This window comes from Psittacula echo, assembly GCF_963264785.1.
Source record: "Psittacula echo genome assembly, chromosome: 5".
Lineage (NCBI taxonomy): Eukaryota > Metazoa > Chordata > Aves > Psittaciformes > Psittacidae > Psittacula > Psittacula echo.
The window spans coordinates 1,382,261-1,404,691 of NC_137739.1; the positions used below are offsets into that span (position 1 = coordinate 1,382,261).

The following is a 22,431-nucleotide window of genomic DNA, read 5'->3' on the forward strand; positions in this document are numbered from 1 at the left end:
CAGCTACCCCATCGCCACAACTCTGCGGAACAAGACAAAGGCTCCACAATCTGTCTAGCACAGAAAGGACTTTGCTAGGAGAGTGGAGAGCAGGATTTGTTGGGTTTTCTAAGCCCCACATAACGTTACCTCTGCATGCTTTGGATGCACACATCTGCCAGCATCAGCAGCATCAGCACGTTTCTATTCCTCCTCCTCCTGCAGGCTGACAACTGCCTTGTCCCGTGCCAGAGCACACAGACTCCAGAGCTCAGGACTGAGCCCAGGAGTGGGATAATCCCATCCCAGCCCCACAACAGACCCAGCGGAGCTTGGGAGCTTGGAGCTGGTCCCAGCCACAGAGGGACACAGGCAAACGCTGCAGAGCCTGAGCCAGCTCCAGCCTTTGCGTTCTGGATGCCTGAACACAAACCTGGGGCACAAGCAGGTCCTGAGGGCTAGGACAGGGCTGCAAAGGGCCGGGATGGAAACGGAACCCCCTGCCCTGGCTTTCCACATGCTGGAAACCTCAGCTGCTGGCTTGTAACCCTGCTCCATCCCCGGCAGCATCCTCCTGCCACATCAGGTCACCCCGATTCACACCCAGCGCTCACCCCGGCTGAGCTCAGCCAGGCAGCACCGAGCTGCTCCCCCCGTCCCAGCACAGGGCTGGGGGGCATCAAATATTTATCAGAGCCCCATAGAGCAGGCTGGGAGGGGATCGAGTTCCCGAGCTCGATGGCTCACCCCTCATTGCTTTGTGTGCGCCAGGCACCCGGCCAGCCACCCATCAATAAATAACACAGCCCCGCACCGTGACACCACGGAGCTGGAGCCGCTGCCCTGCTCCCTGCACCCAACCTGCAGGGGTTGGGAAGAGGCAGCAGCTCCCATGGCTGTGGAACAGTTCTTCATGGGGCTGGGATGGGCTTTGGCCTTAGTAATTCCCCATCTTGCCCAGCTCTGTGGGATTAAAGTGCTCTCTTCCAGCAGTGCAAACACCATTCCTGCTCTGAGCCGGCAGCAAGGGACATGGATTGGTCCCCTGGAAGGGTTTTGGGGTTCATCCTCCTTGGGAAAGGCTACACATCACCCCAAAAGGAGACATCTACGTGATGTGACAGTAGTGAAAGGGGTGATGGCTGCTGTGCCTGGGTACTGGCTGCTGGGTCCATCCCTGCCTGCCCTGCTGTTCATGCGCTGCCTAAAGCACAGGCAGCTCTGGATGGGGAACCTTGTTCTTCACAAAAAGCACAAGACAAACAAGGCAAAGGGAGGGTGTTTCCCAGCTGCATCAAATGCAAGTTGTCCAGCACTCAGGGACCAGGAAGATGCTTCCAAGAGCAATTTCCCTCCCATTCTTTCATGATTTAGTGCCTTCGAGTCTCTGCAAAGCTTTTTCCCCCCTCTTTCTCCCAACACGTGCCTGGCAGTGCATCAGCTCAGCCGGGTGGCACCGACCCATCACTATGCCCAGACACCAGACCAGAGCGTGGCTGGGCAGGAGGCCACCCCTTGTGCTGACGGTGAGACACATCCCATGTGTCCCCACAGCCCTTTCACTGCAGTGGGCAGATGCAGCTCCAGCACTGGGTGGCATCCAGCAATGCTGTCAACTATGGGTCCTGCAGGGGGGCAGATGGGCACCCATTAAGGACCTCATCTGTCCACAGGGTCCCATTGCCACCCCTAAGCCACTTGGACAGGCACAGGGGCTGCAGTTTGCCTGTGCCACCCTCCCTTGTGCCAGCAGGAACCTGGAGCATCATCTGGGTTTCAGTGCTCGCTTTTGGCCCATGAGCTGCTGAAGGACCACAGAGCCACGGCCTAAGCACCTCCATTGGTCTCACGGCTCTGCCCAGGAGGAATACATGGGAATTCTGATGGAAAAGATCATGGGATGGGGGGCTATTTCAGCATGAGGCTTCCAAGGGGTCCCCCATCACTTCTGCAAGAAGGGGACAGAACCCAGCCAGGCAGGACTGCACATCCTTGGAACACATCAAGGAAATCCCGGATGCTCCCTGAACCATTACCTCCACCAGCCGGTCCTGGGGCCGCAGCCCGGATCTGGAAGCCGGTGAGTCGGGATCGACCGAGCGGATGAACTGCCCCGGCCGGGACTTCTCACTGTGCAGGTTGAAGCCGTAGCCATTGGGACCCTTCTTCAGGTGGCAAAGACGTGGGCACAGCTCCTTCTGTCCGTTTAAATCCTGGTTAACAGAGAGACAAGAACACGGTGGTTAATTTATAGCTTTGGCTTTGCTCTCAAGCAGATGCCATCATAAATAAAGCTACCAAGGAAGCCCCATATCTGCACCCTGTCCTCCCGCTCCCCCGAGCAGGGACAGGGGAACAAACGAATTTCCTCTCATTGAGGCTATTTTCGAAAGCCAATTGTCCAAAACCGCTCCAGAAAGATTAAAACAAAACAAAAACGTGCATTTCCTTCACCAGATAAAGTCCACCCATGCACCAACCCCCCCAGCAGCAGTGAGCCCCACCAGACCTGAGATGAAGCACACAGGGTCACTTGGACATGGGATTAACCTTCTTTATTCAAGGCAGTGCCATGCCCTTGGTCCTGGTGACAGCAGCATCACCCATGGGTCTGATCACCTCCCAGCAGAGGGGTCCTGGGGCAATGAACCCCACTCTTGCTATAGGATGAACAGCACAGGAGCATGGGAGGAGTTTAGTGCTTTCCCCCTGTTCATGGAAAATGCTTTACGGCTCCTCAGAGGAGCCAACACCAGCTCTCCTCCAGGTCTGTAGGACCCATTATGTTCCCTTGGATGCTGCTCCCCTCTCCAGCCCCTTCACTGAGCAGCACCAGCTCCAGCACAGCATCAGCTCCGGCACAGCACTGCATCCCTAGCAAGGGGGATACAGGCTGTCATTTCCATCCGTGCTTTAAAGCAAAACAGCCCCTGTGGCTGGGTTTTAATCTTCCATTGCAGTAAGTGCATGAAAAGACCAGGTTTTATTCACATCATTTCTGGTGAAATCTCTCAGCTTTTCCTTTCAAATCAAAAGCCCATGCCGCAATTTCCTCTCCAGGCCAAAAGGCACTGCGAAACGCCAAGCCTGCCTCCCACCCTGCCCAGCGATGTCCTCCCTCCTCTGACACCTCTGCTGCTCCGCACTGGCTCCATGCTGGAGCTGCCTTTGCCTACGGCCCCTTGTGCTCCCAGCACCTTGGGGTTATTCCTCCAAAACACCCCCAATGCTCTTTAAAAGCTGCTTCCTCACCAGAAAGCGCTGCAGGAGCTGGGGGCACCCAGGGATGATGCCAAGGGGCTCCAGCCACTCATGAACCCTGTGTGGCACCAACCAAAGGACGTTTCCCCCTGGAACTTGCTCCCTCACCTTGAGCTCTTCCAAAACACAGCCCCTGAGGCCAGGGCACCAAATTCCACAGAAAACCACTTGGAAAGGAGTCAGCAGCACCCGTAACGGGCATCAGGGCACACCTGGACCAGCTGCAAACTGTACCTGAGCATTTCATGGAATCAGACTGGTTTGTGTTGGAAGGGACCTTAAAGCTCATCCAGTTCCAACCCCTGCCACGGGCAGGGACCCCTTCCACTAGAGCAGCTTGCTCCAAGCCCCTGTGTCCAACCTGGCCTTGAACACTGCCAGGGATGGGGCAGCCACAGCTTCTCTGGGCACCCTGGGCCAGCGCCTCAGCACCCTCACAGGGAAGAGCTTCTGCCTAAGAGCTCATCTCAGTCTCCCCTCTGGCAGGTTAAAGCCATTCCCCTTGGCCTGTCCCTACAGGCCCTTGTCCCAAGCCCCTCTCCAGGTTTCCTGCAGCCCCTTTAGGCACTGGAGCTGCTCTAAGGTCTCCCCTTACGGAGCCTTCTCTTCTCCAGGCTGAACTTGGCAATGCAGTTTTCTATTAAGAACCCCCTTGTGCTATCAGCACCTCAATGCACAGCTTCTTAAATGGGAAAAATCATCAGTGCAACATCCACGGACGAGCACAGCCCAGCTCCTGCCGCACAGGATGGGGCTCCCAAAGCGCTTCAGTCACCTGCTCAGCACAAGCCAGGACCAGCCCCATCAAGCACCGTGACCCTGTGCTCGCATCCTCTCTCCTCCATATGGATCCAGCGCGCCTGGACTTTTCCCATGGCCCCAGCGCAGTCGGATCACCCCATCTGCAAACATTTCCAGCCTGCCTCCAGTTCTTCAAACACTGAAGAAAACAGGAAATGATTCAACTGCCCAAAGCAGGTCAGATCCATGCGACCTTAAAGGACGCAGGGGGCTCTGTGCAGCTTGGCAAAGGGGACATGTCCCATAAGCAGAGTGTGATATGTCTGGGATCACCTATTTGGGTTTAAAATGGTTTTTAAACCATCCTCCTCTTGCTGCCAAAGCTCTGATCCTGTGAGAATGGAGCAGCACAAAAACACTGAGAGAATCACCCCAAAACGCTGCGCTTTGGGTGCCATCCCAGTGTGGGATTCCCAGGAATCAGCAGGCAGATACAGGGGGAGCAGGGCAGCAGGGCCAGTCCCCTCTGCATTGGGAGATCCCCTGGGATCACCAGTGAAATCAAATTCCTCAGTGAATAAACCACACAGGGGAAAGCTTCGTCTGCAGGATCCCTTTGGCTGCAAGCGTGGTAACCGCTGCCGTGTCCTCCACGGGGTCATCCTGCTTTCACCCCAAAACCTGGAGTTCAAGGTCCTGAACTGAAATGGGTCCCAGTTCTTTAGAAGCAATTAAACCCGCCCTACTTCAGCATCTGTTCTGAGCAGAAACCCTCAGACAACGCTGCTCATCCTCCCGCAATCTCAGCCACCGAAGAAACCAGGTCCTAGCCCACAGCGCAGCAAAACCCCTCTCTGGGGCTGAGCACCCACTGCTGGCTGCACCCATACCCATGCTCAAACACCCCGCACGGACGCGCTTTCAACCCGGAGCCGTTGCAGCCCTTGCCAGCTCCACTCTTTATTTCCTATCTGAGCGGTGCCAGCGTTCCCTGCTTGTGTTCTGGGAAGAGATTTCCCAAGCTCCCGCAGGGATTTTGCCTTTGTGAAACCTAAACCCCGCCACGAAGCGCTCCCTGCAGCAGTGGACGTTATCCGGGCTCGCCAGAACCCCGCCAACATTCCCTCCTGCAGGAATACTTCAGCTCTGCTCGGGGGGAGGCTTTGCCGCCCTGTTACACACCAACAACACAAAACGCAGTTTGAGTTGGATTCACTTCTAGGCTGGAAAGCAGCAGGAATTCACTGTAGTGTTGTCTATTTGCATGCAAAACCAGCGACAGAACGAAGCCAATTTCTTTCCTCTAGGAATCCAGATACTGCCAGTGGCCGTTCGTTCCATCAGCTGGATTAGGAAGCAATGGCACATCATACTCCACCTCTATATGCTCCATCTATACCCATCCACAGGCATGCATGTGCCACTAAAGGCTGCCTGCATCCTAAGCGCATTGCCACACCACCCCTGGCACTGCTGCCAGAGGCAAATCACGGTCCCTTACAAAGGAAAAAGGTTTCGGAAGCGCTGCTCAAGCTGCTCCATTTAAAGTTGCACAAACAAGACATTAAATAACAATGAAAGGCTTCCAATTAAACATTAAACCACCCCAAACACCGCTTGGGTGCTGCCAGCTCTCACAAAACCACTCCAGCACCTGGGTTGTTTTTCCCTCTTAGTTTCCAATGCTGTTGCAGGGAACAGGGTCCCCCAAGGACATCCCTTGGCTCAACAGTGTTCCCTAAAGCCTCTCCCCCTGCACTGACCTGGATGCTTCAGGCACGCTCCACCATGGGGCTGGTATCACCAATGTCACCAGCTCTGCTTAACTGGGTTTCCATGTAACTCGTTAGTCCATGGAACCTCCATGCAGGCAGAACCCGCTCGAGGAAGTGCCCAACCTGACTCCCAAAACAAAGGCATCTCCTGGATTGACCCTGGAAAAGCTCTTCCCTGGCTCCAGCACCCACAGATGAGCTCAGATCAATGCCATGAGGCTGCTTGTGTCAGAGACCCACTCGCCCTCCCCACGGACCCTGTGCTGTCCCTGTGCTCCCCCACCAACATCCCAAAGGATGCTCACTCACACAACCAACCTGTGCCTTCAAAACCATCACCTGCAGCCTGACTGGAGCAGGAATGGGGATGAAAAGGGCTTCTCAAAGACCTCTCTGCCACAGAGGCCCAGGCTTTGAGCAGCACACAGACACTGCAGGCTGCACGATGCAGACTTGCCATGACAAATGGCCATGGGTCCAAACCAGTGGTGGCCAGGTCCCAGGACCATCTCCAGCCCCTCTGCCCCACAGCTCCCTGTGCTGCACAGGCAAATGCACACCCCATGGGCTAAACCACCTTGAAAAGTCACACTTTGGGGGTTTATTCCAGGAATAAAACACCGGTATCAGCATAGACACCTGGCTTTCCCAGGTCCTCCAGGAAAGGAGAAGGAAGAGGAGGACACAGAGCACACACAGAGCTGGTCTAGTGGCCATGGCCAGGTCAGTACCATCTACTACAGGAACCTGTAGGTCCCAGCACACCATGGCTCCTGCAGACCAATGTGCCAAAGCCCTGATGCTGCTGTGCACCTCAACAAGGGGAGTTCAACCCTGAACCCCCTCCATAGCTGAAGGGATGCTCAGCACAGCCAGGAAACACGCAGTGTTCCACAGCAGCATCCAATGGTGGCACTGCAATGGGAATGGGACCTCCAGCCCCACTCATCCCCACTGGAATGGGGATTTGTTCCAACCAAGCTGAGCTCACGTGCCACAGGCAGGACAATCACCTCTGCCCATCACAGCAGCGTCAGGGCTCACCACCTCATCCGCCCAAACCTGCTTGGACCACCTCACCCCCAGCACCAACCTCAGCCTCCACGGCCCATCCTGGTGGGCTTTGCCATTTCCTGGGAGTGCCCAAACAGGCTCTAATCACCGCTGTTGGGAATTGCACCACCTGGATACACTCCAGGCTCTGGATCGCCCTGCGACACGTCAAACCTTTCCTCCTCTGCTCGGCGGAGCAGGAGAAAGCAGAGGCAGGAGCGGTCTGGCCCCGTTTACATTGTTAGCATAGTTTCTTTTAAGTCAGCTCCCGTGGCGTTTCCTCTCCTTCCACATGTGGTTTCGGTCAGAAAACACCTCCTTTGCTCCCCTGCTCCTTGCAAAGAAAGCCTCAGCAGCAGATCCCAAGGGACACGAGGCTCCTTTCCTGCTCCAGGACCACCTTGGAACACCGAGATGTCCTGGGAAAGACAGGGGACACGGCTCAGGGCCTCAGCGTCCATCCTCACTGTTTTGCCTCAAGATGGGACCTCTCTATCCCTGCATTTGGCGTCTCTGCTGCAGGCAGCGAGCACCAAGGGATGCGCAGGGAGGGATGCACAGGGAGGGATGCTCGGCCACCTTTGGGGGTCACAGAGGAGAAGGGCAGCTCCAGCAGTGCAGGATCCTGCCCCAAACCCCATCATGCAAAGCAGCAGGGGGCAATGATGGGAGCTGGGAAGAAGGAACCCATGCAGGAAGGAGCCTGGGGCCACAGCACCATCAGAACAAGGGGCCCATTTACACCCGGCCCGACACGGGCACCCTCCCTTGGCAGCAATGGTTCTACTGGCAGGCGAGCTGAGCCGCGGGCAAGCTTTAATTGCCACTATTACTATTCCAATGTCATTGGGAGCTCAAAGGCTGCTGCTTTTGCTCGGAATTGAGGGATGCACTTAACTTCAAGCAGATGATCTGCGAAGGGGAGGTGGCTCCTCACATCCCCAGCATAAAACCCCACTGCCTTTCACACCACACAGATGAGGGAAGCTGGGAGAAGCAGGAGCCCTCCCCACAGCCCTGCTCACCATGAGAACCAGGGAGGCTTTGGGCTCACGCCATGGCCAGGAGCAGGAATACCGCCTCCATCACTGCCGTGCCAGGGAGCCGCTACAGCAGGGCTGGTTTTCATTCCCCTTCCCCCAGGAATGACTCAAGTTTTCCCATTAAAGCAGCACCAGAATGGGGGCTATTGTAGCCCTGCACCCCCCAGGGCCAGGGGGACCTCGGTGACACATTGGGGAGAGACAACTGCTGACGGCAAATGTCAAAGGAGCCTTCAAAGCCAGCCTGAAAGCACTGCAAATGGGGGGTACAGAGCACCCCCAGGTCTGTACTGCAGGGTGAGGACGTGGCAGCAATCCCACCATCCCCACCACTGGCAACAGTGGAGCAAGGATGCTCCTGGGGCTTCCCAAGCCCCGGCTGGTCCTCAGCTCCACACCAGGATGCTGCAGCCCCCCGTGTGCTGCTGGGAAGGGCTCTGGGGCTCATTCTCTCCTTCCCTCCCTCCTTCCTGCACACGTTCCACCCAGCTCCATCCCCCGGCTCAGTCTCAGCCAGCGCTGAAGCGGCTCAAGCTCCAGATGTTGGTGAAATGCTATAAATAACAGAGGGGGAAGGGGAGCCTGGCATCCCACCAGCCCCGGCTCACCCAAACACAAGCACATGTTCCCCTTCCCCGCAGGACCTGGCTGCTGATGGGGCTGGGGAGCAGGGAGGGTTCCAGCACCCACAGGTTTCCCTGGATAATGAGACTCCCCCCCCCGCCCCAGCACAAGGGGGGCAATGGGAGGTTTTCCACCAGCCAGGCCAGGAATAAAAGCGCAGGCAGGACCCGGCTCCGTAAACACCCTGCTTCCATTTTTACACAGCCACAACTGTACTTACACCCTCGCCACCAGCCGAGGAGGTGTTCTGGCTCTGACACCAGTGGTCAAGAGAAAAACCTCGTTTCCTTCTTCCAATACAGACCCAACAACCTGACCGGTGCTCATTGTTAAAGCTCATTGCTTCACAGCATCACCTGAGCAGCAGCAGCTGCTTCCTTCACATCGTAACAACCAGGGGAAGGTACCAGATGCTCCAGGGATGAGCAGAGACTATGTCAGTCCAATGGCCCTGAGAGAAAAGGAGGGACTCAAACATGCCCGAGCCACCATGAAATACCTTTTGGCAGAGCCTGAAATGAGCAGAGTTACCCTAAACATCACCGGAGTTATCTTAAACATCACCAGAGTTACCTTCAGCATCACTGGGAGGAGATGAGGGATGCTGCAGGTGATGCTGATGGTGCTTGCACAAGCACCTTGGTATCAAAGCCTTGTGCCACCACCCACCCAAAGTGCTCAGCACAGCCCTCCACTGCCCTTCCCGAATGCAGGGTCTGGGGTTTTGTACCTTATTTCAATTGCTACCATTATTCAAACTGCTCCAATTATTCCGATCGCTCCGGCTGGGCTGCAGTGATAGAACCACTACAAGAACAACCCGGAGTGTTTCAACAGCAAAAGACATTGAGCTTTGTGCTGCACAGCTCCCCCCCCAGCATCGTCACTGCAGCCCAGGGGGCTCAGTCTGGCACCTTGAGGCTTGCAGGATCCACACTGGTACCCACACCCAGCACCCTCTGGATGCATCCTGCTGCTTTCCCAGCCAGCACAGCATGAAGGGAATGAGTGAGGATGGCTTGAGACAGCCAAATGATTGCAGTGCTCAGTGGAAGGCATCCAGCACAGGTACTCAGCAGGATCTGCAGCCAAGTGCGGCTGATGGGGTGCTTTGGGTATCTTCAGGGAGTCTCCAGCCCCTGTGGTGGATGGGAGCACCGAGACAGGGGCTGGGGTGACAACAGGTCCCTGCACTGCCCTTGGTCACAGCCCCTGTGAGGAGGAGGAGGATGAGATGTGCAATGGAAACCCTGCAGCCACAGGAGCAGAAGGATGATGCCTGCAGATGGGGACTGAGCCTCAGCAGGGACCTGCCCCCCCCAGGGACACTCACCCTTCCATGGCAATGCAAAAGCAATCAGGAGAAACTAATGAGGTTCTTCACTGTCCCCTGGCACTGCAGGAGCAGCAAGAAGAGGCACAAACCCTTCCCAGAGCCATGCATCAGTGTCTGAGTCTCCCCCATGCCTGTACATCCCAACCTGGTCCCATCCATGCAGTATGGGATGCAAACCCCATGGGAGAGCAGGAGGGCTGTACCAGCACCCTGCAGCAGAGCCAGCCCCAGCCATGACAAAAGGTTCTTATCCCAAAACCGCCAGGCAGGAGAAAACAAGAGCAGGAAGGATGTGAAGGGTGGGGAGGATGCGTGATCTCTATCATCCAGCCCATGGTGACAGTGCTGCCAGGATGGGCTGCCCCACAGGACTGCGCAGCACCCAACCCAGCACCCTGCACCAGAGCGGGGTGATCATAGAACAGTTTGGGTTGAAGGGACCTTAAAGCTCACCCAGCTCCAACCCCTGCCACGGGCAGGGACCTCTTCCACTGGAGCAGCTTGCTCCAAGCCCCTGTGTCCAACCTGGCCTTGAGCACTGCCAGGGATGGGGCAGCCACAGCTTCTCTGGGCACCCTGTGCCGGTGATGGGAACATCATTTCACTGATGGCTTCCCATCAATATTTCACCCTTAAGGAACATGCTGCCACGGAAATAAGAGCCTGACCTGATCCACTGATGCCTCAAGCAAGGGGTAAGCCTGGATTTGCCCCTCTCTGCAATCCCCAGCACTGCGCCAGCTACGGCATTATGGAAATCCCTGAGCACAAAGAGGCCTCTCAGGAGAGGGGGTGCAGCCAGGCCACATCCTGGTGAGGACCACACATCCCCAGCGGGGACAAACCCGGGTGAGGTTCCCCACAGTCACATTCCCTGGCTGATGTGGGAACTCCGCCCCAGCCTGGCTCCGTGGGGTCCATCTGTTTCCCCCAGCAGCGATGCCTCCGGCTGCGCTGTCCCGGCTGCAATTCCACAGCTGGGGAATTTCTCAGCCACAAGTTGAGAAGCAGCTTTTTTCCCTTCCCCATTTGCTGGCTCTGAAAGTGAAGGGGCTGGAGCCAGGAACAGCAGCACAGGCTTGGCTGGGAGCTGGGAGCAGCTGGAACGGCCCAGGGAGAGACAGGCAGGGAGGGAGGAGGATGGAGGAGACCGAAACCACCATGTGCATGTGTTGTCTTTAAGAGAGACTTTTCCAGCACCATCTGCCAAGGGAACACGCAGCCGGGATACCGGCGAGCTCCCCTGCTCCGGAGAGATCAGCTCCGGGACAGCAGCAGGGGGCCTGGCAGGCTGGGATTTACCCAAGAGGAGGAATGGGGGATCTCTGTGCTGGATTCCAATGGATCTCTCTGGATCCTGAAGGATCTGTTTTCTGGCGGGTAGGAAGGAAAGGAGGTGAGGAGCGTGGGTGACCGTGCATGGCTGGAGCTGCTGGAACAGGGGGAAAAGTCCTTCCCACGCTCGCCATGAACCCCCAGGCAAGGGGAGGGATTGCTGCGGACAATGGGAAGGCAGAGGGAGATGCTGGGAATGAGCTTCCCGGAGCTCACAGCCCCTGGGGTAGAGCCCTGCCCCTCAGCACCCCACATCAGAGGCACAATTGCCACACATGTCAGCATCCTCAGCACTGATCCAAGGATACGGGACTGATCCCAAATGGAGCCTCCTGCACAGGACGTGGCCCAAAGCACACCCTGCACCAGAGCCTCGCACTATCAAACCGCTGACCACAGTGCGTCAGCCTGCCCTTTGGACCCCTCAGCTTCTTGCTGAGGCCAAGCCTTGAGCAATCACAGTCATTCATTAATGCTGGCCACATTCGTTACCTTTAACAACCCCGGGTCATTAGCAGCAATCCGGTCACACCAGCTTTGTGCTCCTGTGGTGACCAGCTCGGCACCAGTGATGCTGAGGGAAATCCCCCTTGAGACGGTGGGAGCTCTTGTGCAGGTCAATAACTAACCCACAGCCCTGCAGAAAGCTGCTGTTAGCCGAGATGTTTGCCATGGGATGGGGAGGCCATGGACCAGCAAGCACATGGCTCCTCATCCTCCCCATGAGCCTTTCCCTAGAGGAAGAGGCAATGGGTGCTCCATTTAGACTTGCAAAGCCTAATATACCACATCCAGGGTGAGATACACATTGCACAAGCCATATACTGACCCTTCGAGGATGATCTTCTCCCTTTGCTCTGCCACCAAACCCACCCCATGGCCAGGCTCAGAGGATGAGGGATGCGACGGAACCTCCGGACGCACCGGGATGCATCCACAGGGCTTGCTGCACGCTCACCACTGTCCCCATCATCCCCATCACAGGGGCACACGTGCACATCCCCAGGCCGGCCCCTGCCCGGGCAGGGGGGGAACAGGCACTGCTCTGTGAGCGCCGGGACCAGGGAAGTTCAAGAGTTGAGCACCAATATTTGTGTTGGCCGGGCAGGGCTCGCAGGAGGAAACGGGGCAGGGGGAGGGCTCCCGGCATCCTCTGCATTCCTCAGAGTGAAAGTAAAGGCAGCGCCGTGGCACCCGCGCTGGGGTTAACCCCATGTGAGGCCGCTTGGCTTGGAGAATCCTGCAGTAAAACAGCCAAGGGTGCAGGATTCCACAGAGCAGGAATGAGGAGGCCTGGGTCCCAGCCCTTGGCTTCACACAAAAGCTGTTCCCTCCTCCCTAAACCCCACAGCTCAAAGCTTGCGCACAAAATCTGCCCACGGAGCTGAGCTGGACGCAGCACACAATGCTCTGCCTGGGGCTCTCCTTAAGCTCCCTCCGCAATTCAATCCTCCTTCATCCTCCCATTGCAAAACCAGCCCTATCCCACAACACTGCTGGGAAACACGGGATCAAACCGAGACCTGACGCAATCGGGGAGCATCATTGCTCGCTCAGCTCATTCCACCGCGATGCTCAGCTCCAGAAATGCCATGTTTTAAACCCAGCTCCTTAAAAGCTACAAGACCACAGAAGATGCTCCCCGCTTGCCAAGCGCTGCAGGGAGCTCGACATGGGGCCAGGGGCTGGTGCTTATCTGCAGCCGGGGCAGCCCAACAGCCCCTCCGTGCTGGGGCAGATAAGGAGGTTCGGAGGCAGCTCTGCCAGCGCCGGGTGGTCCGGGATCAAGTGCATTGGGAAGGATCTCCTGCGATAACCCCAGAGGCAGCGCCAGGCTCCGGCTGCTCCTGCTGATAAACCCGGGTGTGCGGTGCCCGGCACACAGCGGTGCAGGCTGCGGGGCTCCGAGCAGCCTCTGAGCCCATGGGAAGGGCTGAGGAGGACCAGGAAGGTGCAGGAAAAGCAGGAACAGCCCCGGCACAGAGCGTACAGGACCAAAGAGGGATGCAGGCACCAGCAAAACCCAGCACCCGCTGCAAGGAGCGGCACGGGGTGATTTTGATCCCCGCATTCAGGCTGTCCCAGGCACCTCTCCAGGACAACGCACCGTTCCCATGTATCCCATCCCAGGAACATGGGAGTCAGACTCAGGCAACGGGAGTCTCATTAACAGCTGCCAGACAAGAGCAGGGAACCCTTCGAGGCAAAGCAGACTATTCACCCCTCTTAGAACTAATTAGGGCTTGCCTTAATTAAATCCTGCTAAGCATGAACAACCCCAGGGCCAGAATTAACTGATTTACCTGGGACGGCCTTTGGCTGCTTGAGGGACTGCTAGCCCAGCACCAGCTATGGACACAGCAAGGCTGGAGCTGTTGGGGCTTGGGAAGAGGCACTGATGACAGGCCCCATGGAACAGCATCCCAACCCAGGGAATGTTGGTCCAGGTACAGTCCCATCCCCAGGGTGGGAGCTCAACCCACCAAGGCAGGAGCAGAGGGATTAGCTCCCCTACTACCCCTTTGTGCCGCTCTTCTTTAATGGGATTAGTCCCTGTGAGTCCCTAAGAGGGTTTAATCCCATAACACCATGCAGGGAGCAGCGGGGTCCTGCTGGGACCATGCAGTTAATGGGGTTTGCAGCAGATAGGGATGGAGGGACCCAGAACTACATCCAGACACCAATGAGCTGCAGCTCCCAGCCCCAATCCCTTCTCCATCACATGGGATGGATCAGTGCTGGGGCTGGTGACCCCAAGATGCCCACAAAGCAGCCCCAGTACCTACTGGGAATGGTCTTTCTTACCTTCTCCTTGCTCACAAAACTACTTTGAACTTGGCTTTCACAGCCCCATCACTCACAGACATCTGCCACCAGCTTATTTGACCCAGTAACAAGCCCTTGCAACGCTTTAGGGGGAAAAGAGACACATTCAGCCAACCAAACGCAGCTCCAAGCCTGGTTATGGCTTAGACAAACGCAGCAGCAGGACCCAAACACTTGGGAGTCCAAGCAAAAGCTGTAATGAATTTAACCACGATACAGATCTTGCCAGGAGTGATTACATTGACAGCTTGGGGTTTAATTCCTCATTTATGGAGATCTGTGGAGCTGGAGAGCCCTTGGCTGATAAGAGTTTAATTTTCTCTCTATCATACCCCAATCTGGAGTCTCCCAAGACCACCCCCTGTAAAATCTCCATGACTAGAGATAGACCAAGGACAGGAGCCAAAACCAGCTCAATTTAAGCCTTAATTTACACACTGAGTTCTCCTATAGTGCTGGGTAAACCATTTCACCTCACAGCCTCAGCCTCCCAGCCCAAAGGGCAGGAGTGAAGCGCACAGAGGCAATGCCAACAGCCATCACACTGCACTCACATGCTCTTGGGGCTGCGAGCAGTAAAGAGATGCTTCCTTATGGATTGAAAGGAGCACTTCAAAAGCTCATGAGGGACTTGGGTGTATCTGGCCCACAGCTGGTCCCCTTCAGCACACGAGTGCTGTAAGGCAGCATTCACAGGGCACCTTTGCTCCATGTGTTCCCATTCCCCACAAGCAGTTCCTCAGCACCAGCACCTGCTCCCTCGGGTGGGAGCAGCCTCTAACCAGGAGGAGCTGGGATTCACCCAGACCTGCAGCATCACCACCAGGTCCAGGGTTAAGCTCCTGGAGATGCTTTATCCAGCCACACTCCGCAGAGGCACCAGAGACAGCCCTGGATAAGAGGCTGGAAGCACTTGGTGTGTCCCCTCCTCCACAACTCATTTGGATCTCGGGAATAAATAGAGAATCCAAAAGAAACAAGCAAAGCCAACATTGGTTTAGGGTTTCCTCCACTACGACAGGACCAGGAGCACCATCAGCACGGAGACACACCAAGGGATGGAGCAGAGCCCCAGCAGAGGCTCTGTGCCACTGCCAGGGCACACGCAGAAAGCCCTGGTGCTGCCAGACGAGTTTTCATTTATTTGAAACCATTTAATACTTCTCCTATTGAACAGAGCCATTAAAGAGCTGGCGAGGAGCCACTTGCAACGGGGCTCTTATTAAAGCAAGCTGCCCGAGCACATCCCTGCGAGCAGAGGAGGGGGCCAGGGCCGGCTGGGCCAGAGCAAGCTGCATTCCCGATGCCTCCCATTTAATACCAGTTTTCCAATCATTGTAAGGGAAAGCTTTGGATTACTGGAGGATGCAGAAGGGAGCATCACCAGCTGGACCACACGCAGCATCTCTTGGTGTCAGCACCGTGACCACTCCGCATGCAGGCAACGCGCTGGGATGCAAACCCTCCCCATGCTCCTTCCCTATTCCCAGTGAGGTGCAGGGTACCAAGGGTGACCCCAATGTCCCCCCCCACAGGACCGGGTGTCCCTCGGGAGCGCATGGCCCCGGGAACAAAGGCCCTTGGCAGCGCACGGCTCCTCCCGATGCTGATCTGCTCCTGCCCCCCGCTCCCTTCCACTCGCTTTGTGTTCCACTAAAAATATCCCAGCAGAGGAAGTCTGTGCCGCGGGGTGGATGCTCCCCTCCCCGGGAGGGGCTTCCTGCACTGCCCCGGCACTGAAATAACCCCCTGCGAGCTCCTCCATGGACCCACTGCCCACAGTGAGCCCAGACAGGAGAGCTGCCGCCCTCCCTCTGTACCCGCAGCTCCGGGGTGCTTGGGGTAACAAGACAGGCATCGAATTAGGGAATGGTTTGGGTTGAAGGGACCTTAAAGCTCATCCAGCTCCAATCCCTGCCACAGGCAGGGACACCTTCCACCGGAGCAGCTTGCTCCAAGCCCCTGTGTCCAACCTGGCCTTGAACACTGCCAGGGATGGGGCAGCCACAGCTTCTCTGGGCACCCTGTGCCAGCGCCTCAGCACCCTCACAGGGAAGAGCTTCTGCCTAAGAGCTCATCTCAGTCTCCCCTCTGGCAGGTTAAAGCCATTCCCCTTGGCCTGTCCCTACAGGCCCTTGTCCCAAGCCCCTCTCCAGGTTTCCTGCAGCCCCTTTAGGCACTGGAGCTGCTCTAAGGTCTCCCCTTAAGGAGCCTTCTCTTCTCCATACTGCTGGAGCTTTAGCCCACCCGCAGCACCAGCCCTGACTCATGACACACGATGCTGGGAGCCCAGCACCATCAATAATGCAGCAGGGTCAGTGCCCGCATGGGGCTGAGGCTTCCTCGCAGCTCCACCACTGCCATAGGGGCCACATCGAGGTGCTGATCCCAAAGGCAAGGCTGGCAACACCCACCTGAAGAGCTGCAGTGGGAAGGGCAGAGACATGGGCACAGCTCCATGGGCTTCCCCAAGCTCTCCCTGCACAGAGGTCCAGGTTGGACCCAGGGCTGGATGCTCCAGCGAAGTGCTTTAATTTAAACCATGCCCTTTGTTTTGGGGTATTTTTCCTTTAATCCCGTAATTACTGCAGCCCGTTCTGCTCAGGGTGGGTTCATTACATCCTTGTGGTTATTCTACAAGCCCTAAATTTTGGGCCTCAACTGAGTTGGCAAAGTTCTCCCAAAACATCTGTCCCACGTTATCCCCCTTCCAGCGCTCCGGCACAAAGCTGCCGGCTCAGGATGCTGCAGAGCAGCACAACAAACTCCTATTCCTGACCCAAACAGGAGGGTAAATATTCACTGCCTTGATGGCAGCGCTGCCACACACTGCAGGTCCCAACAGGCACCCGGCACCCATCCATCCTGCTCTGAAGCCCAGCGCATCAGCTCCAGCACAGTGCAGCTCCTGCCAGCAGCAGCACTCAGGTGACGCTGTCTCTCCCCAATTAACAACCGGCTGCTAATTCCCCTGCCTTAAGCTTCCCAGGTCCAACAGGCTGCTGGGATCCAGCAGCTACAGACGTGGGTTTGTTTTCGGATGCAAAGCTCCCTTTGCACACCCACCCCCTGCACACTGGAGCAGTGATGGAGGGGAATTGCATCACTCTGAACGTGCCTCAGTGGCTTTATGGCTGCTGTTTCTCCTACAAACACACCTGGAGCAGGCGATGAGGCAGCAAGTCCCAAGGACACAGAAGGGTTTGTGTTGGAAGGGACCTTAAAGCTCCTCCAGCTCCAACCCCTGCAACGGGCAGGGACACCTTCCACCAGAGCAGCTTGCTCCAAGCCCCTGTGTCCAACCTGGCCTTGAACACTGCCAGGGATGGGGCAGCCACAGCTTCTCTGGGCACCCTGTGCCAGCACCCTCCCAGTGTCTCACACCCAGCAGCACCACTCAGCACCAGCCCTGCAGCACGCTGCCTTTTCCACACCAATAGCCCTGGCATTCCATTAACAGCCACCACCAGCAACCCCTGCAAAGGCACCTTTGCAATAAAAGCAGCTCACAACCAGGCACTCAGCACCCAACACACCCAGAGCAGCTCCCACCACCTCCAAACCTCCCTGGCAGGGTAGAGCCAGAGCCCTGGGGAAAGCAGAAAGCAGCACAATGGCCACAAGAGCATGTGTGTGACAGGGGACCACATGGCATAAGGACATGTGCCCTGTGGCTTCCACTCCCAAGGGATGCAGTGTGGCAAACCCCTCCAGCCCAAGCAGGCACAGAGATGGGGGCAGCAATGTGGGATGGGGCAAGGCAGACCCTGCTCCCTGTGCCACCATGGTCACAAGTCCCCAGGGACTGGGGCTGGCAGCACTGCAACGGGTGCAGCCCTGCTGCCAGCCTGCTCTGGGGGCAGCAGTGATTTAAATCCATCCCCAGTTACTCATGGCATGACCCTGGTTCCTGGAGCGCAAGGTCCTGGATCCCATGTCTCTGCCATGGGTGCACACTGACCTCCCCATGCAGACTAATGCTGGGGACCATGCCCACCCTGCATCACATCCCAGCCTGGATGCCAGATTCCCCTCCCTTTGCCTCAGTCACTGCACTGCACCAGGCTGCACTGAACAACCCAGCCCTAACCAAGGAAAGCAGCAGCTTTACATAAGCAAATAGTGCCCAAATAAACCTGCTCCTGGGAGCAGCCCTGAGCATCGGCACCAGCTCCCACAGGTCTGCAGGGGGAAAGGAGCTGCTCTTCTTCACTAAACATCCCCAAAAGCCCCACATGCGCCTGGGGACAAACCTCAGAGTGGATCCCAGCTGCCACAGCCCCACTGCAGGGACAGGATCTCCCCAAAGAACCCCCCCAGCTTGGAACTGCACAATCCCCGTGGTCCAAGTGCCTGTGACCTGCAGGATAAGGGTCAGGTTAGAGCTACCCCATGGGGGGACATGGTGCTGGAGCACTGAGCACTGCAGGAACTGGGTCCCACCATCGCTCCCCTGGCCTCCAGCTGTACATGGGGATATAGCCGGAGCACCACATCCCCCAGACCAAGAGCCTGTAGCATGTCTCACCCCCTTGAAACCCGCATACCTGGGTGACCCACAGCCATAGAATGAAGTGACTTTGCCCCGGAAAGCCTGCAGTGCCTGCTCTACACAGAGCTATGACCTGCGGAGTCAGGAGCAACCCAGCCATTGACCTGAGCCTCTGCAGTCACCCAACACGCTCAGCATTGCCCTGTCCCCAACCCCACACTGGGGGCACCACCCCAGAGGCCATTCCCCCTTTGTCCAGCTCCAGCACAGGGAGCACCAAACGCCCCAGCCCCTCTGCAGCTCGGGCACCTCTCCCTCCTCTCCCTGTCCCACCCTCTCCTTGGAGGAGCTCAGCCCCAAAGGCCGGAAAGGACCGTCCTGTTCCCCTCGCCTGACTTCCCGGCAGCGCTCGCTGTTGGACTGGAACCAGCAAACGAAACGGAGGCAGGATAGGAAATCCCCAGCTTGGAACGCGGTCCCCAGCCCTGCTCACAACAGCTCCAATCCCACTGACCGGCATGAGGGTGACCAGAGCCCCACTGCACTGACCCCCATGGAAACGCTCCCATCACCATCATATGCACCTTTAAACCATGCAGTAGGTAAATAATCCGTGCCTCCAGCCCTGCCAGCCCAGGGAAGGGGGATCCTCCTCTGCAAGATGCCAAACAGCTCCCGAAGGAAGGACCAGGGGTGAAACCTCCTCCTTATCACCAGAGACGCAGGTGCCTGGTGCCAGCATTGCCCCTAATCTGCACAGGGAACATCTTCAGCTGCTTCTCCACAGGGAGCTCCTGAGGACACGGAGCTTTCCCAACTTCCCCACCTCCCACCAGCAAGTTCTGGGCCAGCATCCAGCCACCACGCCACTTGTGAGGTGGGGGAACAGAGGCCAACCAGGCACTGCAGCTCCACAGGGAGGAGGAGGAAGAGGAGGAGGAATGCGCCTATGGCAGCTCCGTGCTGGAGTAGGAAGGATGCTGAGCATCTTTGCCCCCTGCCCAGAAGCACAGGATGGATGCAGAGCAGACAGAAGGGGATAATGCTGCAAAGGTGCTGGAGTCACCGTCAGCCTCACACAGCTCCTGCCACGTTCACCCCTGAGGAAGGCAGAGCTCCACTGTTATCTGCTGAGTGCAAGGCTGCGCCGTCTCCAGCACAGCCCTAGTGGCGAGGCAGCCATGGAAACTGGACCTTTTCCACCCCAAATTCTTTCCTTGTTGGAAAGGAGTTTACCAATAAAAGGCACTTCACTGCAGGATCGCAGGCCAGACCCTGGCCACTTGAAAAAGAGCTAATTTCCTCCCTAGTTAAGCAAAAAAGCTGAGAACACATTCATCCCAGATGTTCCCTCCCTCCTGTACATAACGGAGGAGAGAAAAGCTCATTCAGGAGCTTCACCACATCCCCGGTCCATGCAGCCTGTCCCTGTTGGGACAGCAGCCTCCACTGAGGCTCTATGGGCTCACTCATCGCAGGGCTGGTGACCCCTCAACAGCTCCTGGAGCCCCTTAAGGGACACAGGGGAGTAAAGAGCAGCCGACACTGAGCAAGCACAAATGAGGCTAAAGGGCTGCAGCTCAGCCGCTGCTCCAGGACCCGACGCCACAGCCGCATCCAGAAGGTATTTCCCAATGGGAAGCAGAGGGATGCGCCCCCAGGGTGCCTGCACCCATTCCCCATCTCACCCTCACCTTCCTGCTGCCGTGCGAGGAGAAGCTGTGCGAGTGGCGCTGGAGGCTGTCCCCGCTCAGCTCCAGCTGCGGCTTCCACACCTCCCCGTTGTCGCTGCCCACTGCCTTGGCGGGAGACACGGCGTTGAGCAGGATGCCGCTGTGCACCATGTCCTCCGTGCACGTCAGGCGCAGGCTGCACAGGTACTCGTCCGTCTCCTTGTCCACCACCAGCAAGCGCGTCTCCGTCTCCACGGCCTTGATGCGCTGCACAACCTGGAGAGGAGGGGAACAGCTGAGCTGAAAGGCAGGGACCCATTGGGGCAGCAAGAGCTGGACCCAAGGGCATCAAGCGCCCCACACTCTCCTGCAGCTTCATCTTGCTGCAGGGTTCACATTCACCGTCACTTCCAGCCATTGGTGATGGGGCAGAAGAGACCCCAAGCTTTAGGGAACCCTCAGGATGGAGGATGCGTTGCCTGCATTCCTGGGTGATGGAGATGGCTCTTTCCACCGAACGCCCTGCAAACACAGGGCAGCTCTGTCCAGGTCAACTGCACACACCACCCAGCATCAGGGGCTGCCACAGAGGCTGCTTCATTGACTCTGAGCATCAGAAACCCTGCTGCCTGCTTTTGTCCCTTAGAGGGATAACACAGCCTGCCCCAACAAGCAAACCACCTTGCACACCCTCATTGCCTTCATCTGCGGTGTCTTTCTTTGCCCAATACCCAGGGCAGGGCAGAGAGCTAAGGTGCATAGGGAGGCACCAAGCACACATACATGCATTTGGTGGCTGGATGCTCCCCACCACGCTGGTGTACTGGCTAAAATCCATCCGTAGATTTATGAAAGAAAGAACCTGATCCACCCATTCATCCCCACTCTGTGCTGGGGGCCAGCAGAGATAACAGAAGCTAGTGCTGGGAGCAGGAGATGGGCCCATCCCTGCTGAGATCCAGCCCCACACAGCACTGAATGGGGACCATTGTCCTGCTGCTGCCCGGCTCCGGCAGGGATCGGTGACTGGCAGAGGCTCTGAAAGGAGCTCACGGTGTCGGCGCGGTGGGAAGAGCCGGGAGGAGGCGATCCCGGCCAGAGAAGGGAGGAAATCAGAGCAGGGTGGGATGTGATGGGAGCAGGGCACATCCAGGGCATGCACAGGAGCAGGGTAAAGGGAATCCACCTCCAGCCTCCCTGCACAGGCCTTCGCCCCGAGGAGGAGGAGCAGAGGTACCACTGGCAATGCTGTCCCACAGCCATCCCCAGCCACGGCGTGGCCCTGAAGACCACAGAGCCATGACCCCCCTTCAGAGTGCTGGGAACCCCCAGAGCAGCACTGGTCTCCTGCTCTGATCTAGGTCACACTGAGCAGACAGCACCAAGGTTAGAAGCGACAAACGAGCCTAATGCGCAATTAGGCAGCATTTATTTACTCCCCGCAAGCTCCATTCAAGGTCAGCAGAGCCGGTGTCTGCGAGCGAGACACAAACACACACCGCCAACAAGAAATGTATGCACTGCAGACAAGGCTGCTTGTCCCAGACCAGGCGATCCGCTGCAGGCTGCAGCCTGCCTCCATGCGCCGCGGCAGCGTGCCCAGGGCTCCCATCCGTAACCAGCCTGAAGGGTGCTATTCCAGCAAGCCCCAGAAAACCCATCTGCTCCCTTTCAGATCTATTTACATGAGACATCAGACAGTGCTGCTGATACCAGCAAGGCAGCGCCTGTGCGAGGACACATGTCCCAGAGGGGATGCGGAAGCAGGCAGCCAGCACACAGCAGTGGCAGGAGATGCAGATGGGCAATGCCAATGGGGAAGGTATAGGAGGGAGATGCTGAGTCCCACACCGAGACCCTGCAGTTTGGGTGCTCCAGGCATTCAGGCTGCAGTTAATCACTGGCAGGGTCCTGCAGAGCACAGGGAAATGCAGAGGGACCACAGAAGATCCCAACCTGCCATGGTGCAGTGCCAGGGATCAGCACGCTGCCGAGGTCCCCAACAGCCACAGCAAGAACAGCAATGGATCAAGCACCCCCCAGCCCCAAGAGTGGATGAGCAGAAGGGGCTTTTGGTGACAAGCTCCCCAAGCAAGTCACTCTGGGGACAGAGCAGCGAGGTGGAAGGCAAAGCAGCAGCAGGACCCTACCCGCTTCCGAGCCATGGTCACAGAGCCTTGAGTCCGCAGCTCCTCTGAGGACAGCGCAGCCTCCCCTGCTCATCCGGCACCTCAGGACCTTCGCAGCCCCGGTCCAGCCGCATGATTTCCGCAGCTCCACCCAGGCTTTCACC

At 57.3% G+C, this 22,431-nt stretch overlaps 1 protein-coding gene across 2 annotated transcripts in view; it reads right to left on the minus strand.

Moving 5' to 3' along the window:
* The window catches only part of NHERF2 (NHERF family PDZ scaffold protein 2), a 32,393-nt gene that overhangs the window by 7,504 nt on the left and 2,458 nt on the right, over window positions 1-22,431 (minus strand). For both annotated transcript variants that reach the window (XM_080618547.1, XM_080618546.1), the window contains exons 2-3: window positions 20,160-20,414; window positions 2,016-2,192 (exon numbers count right to left, since the gene is read on the minus strand). In XM_080618547.1, the coding sequence (XP_080474673.1) occupies window positions 2,016-2,192; window positions 20,160-20,414 (432 nt within the window). The remainder of the gene's footprint in view (window positions 1-2,015; window positions 2,193-20,159; window positions 20,415-22,431) is intronic.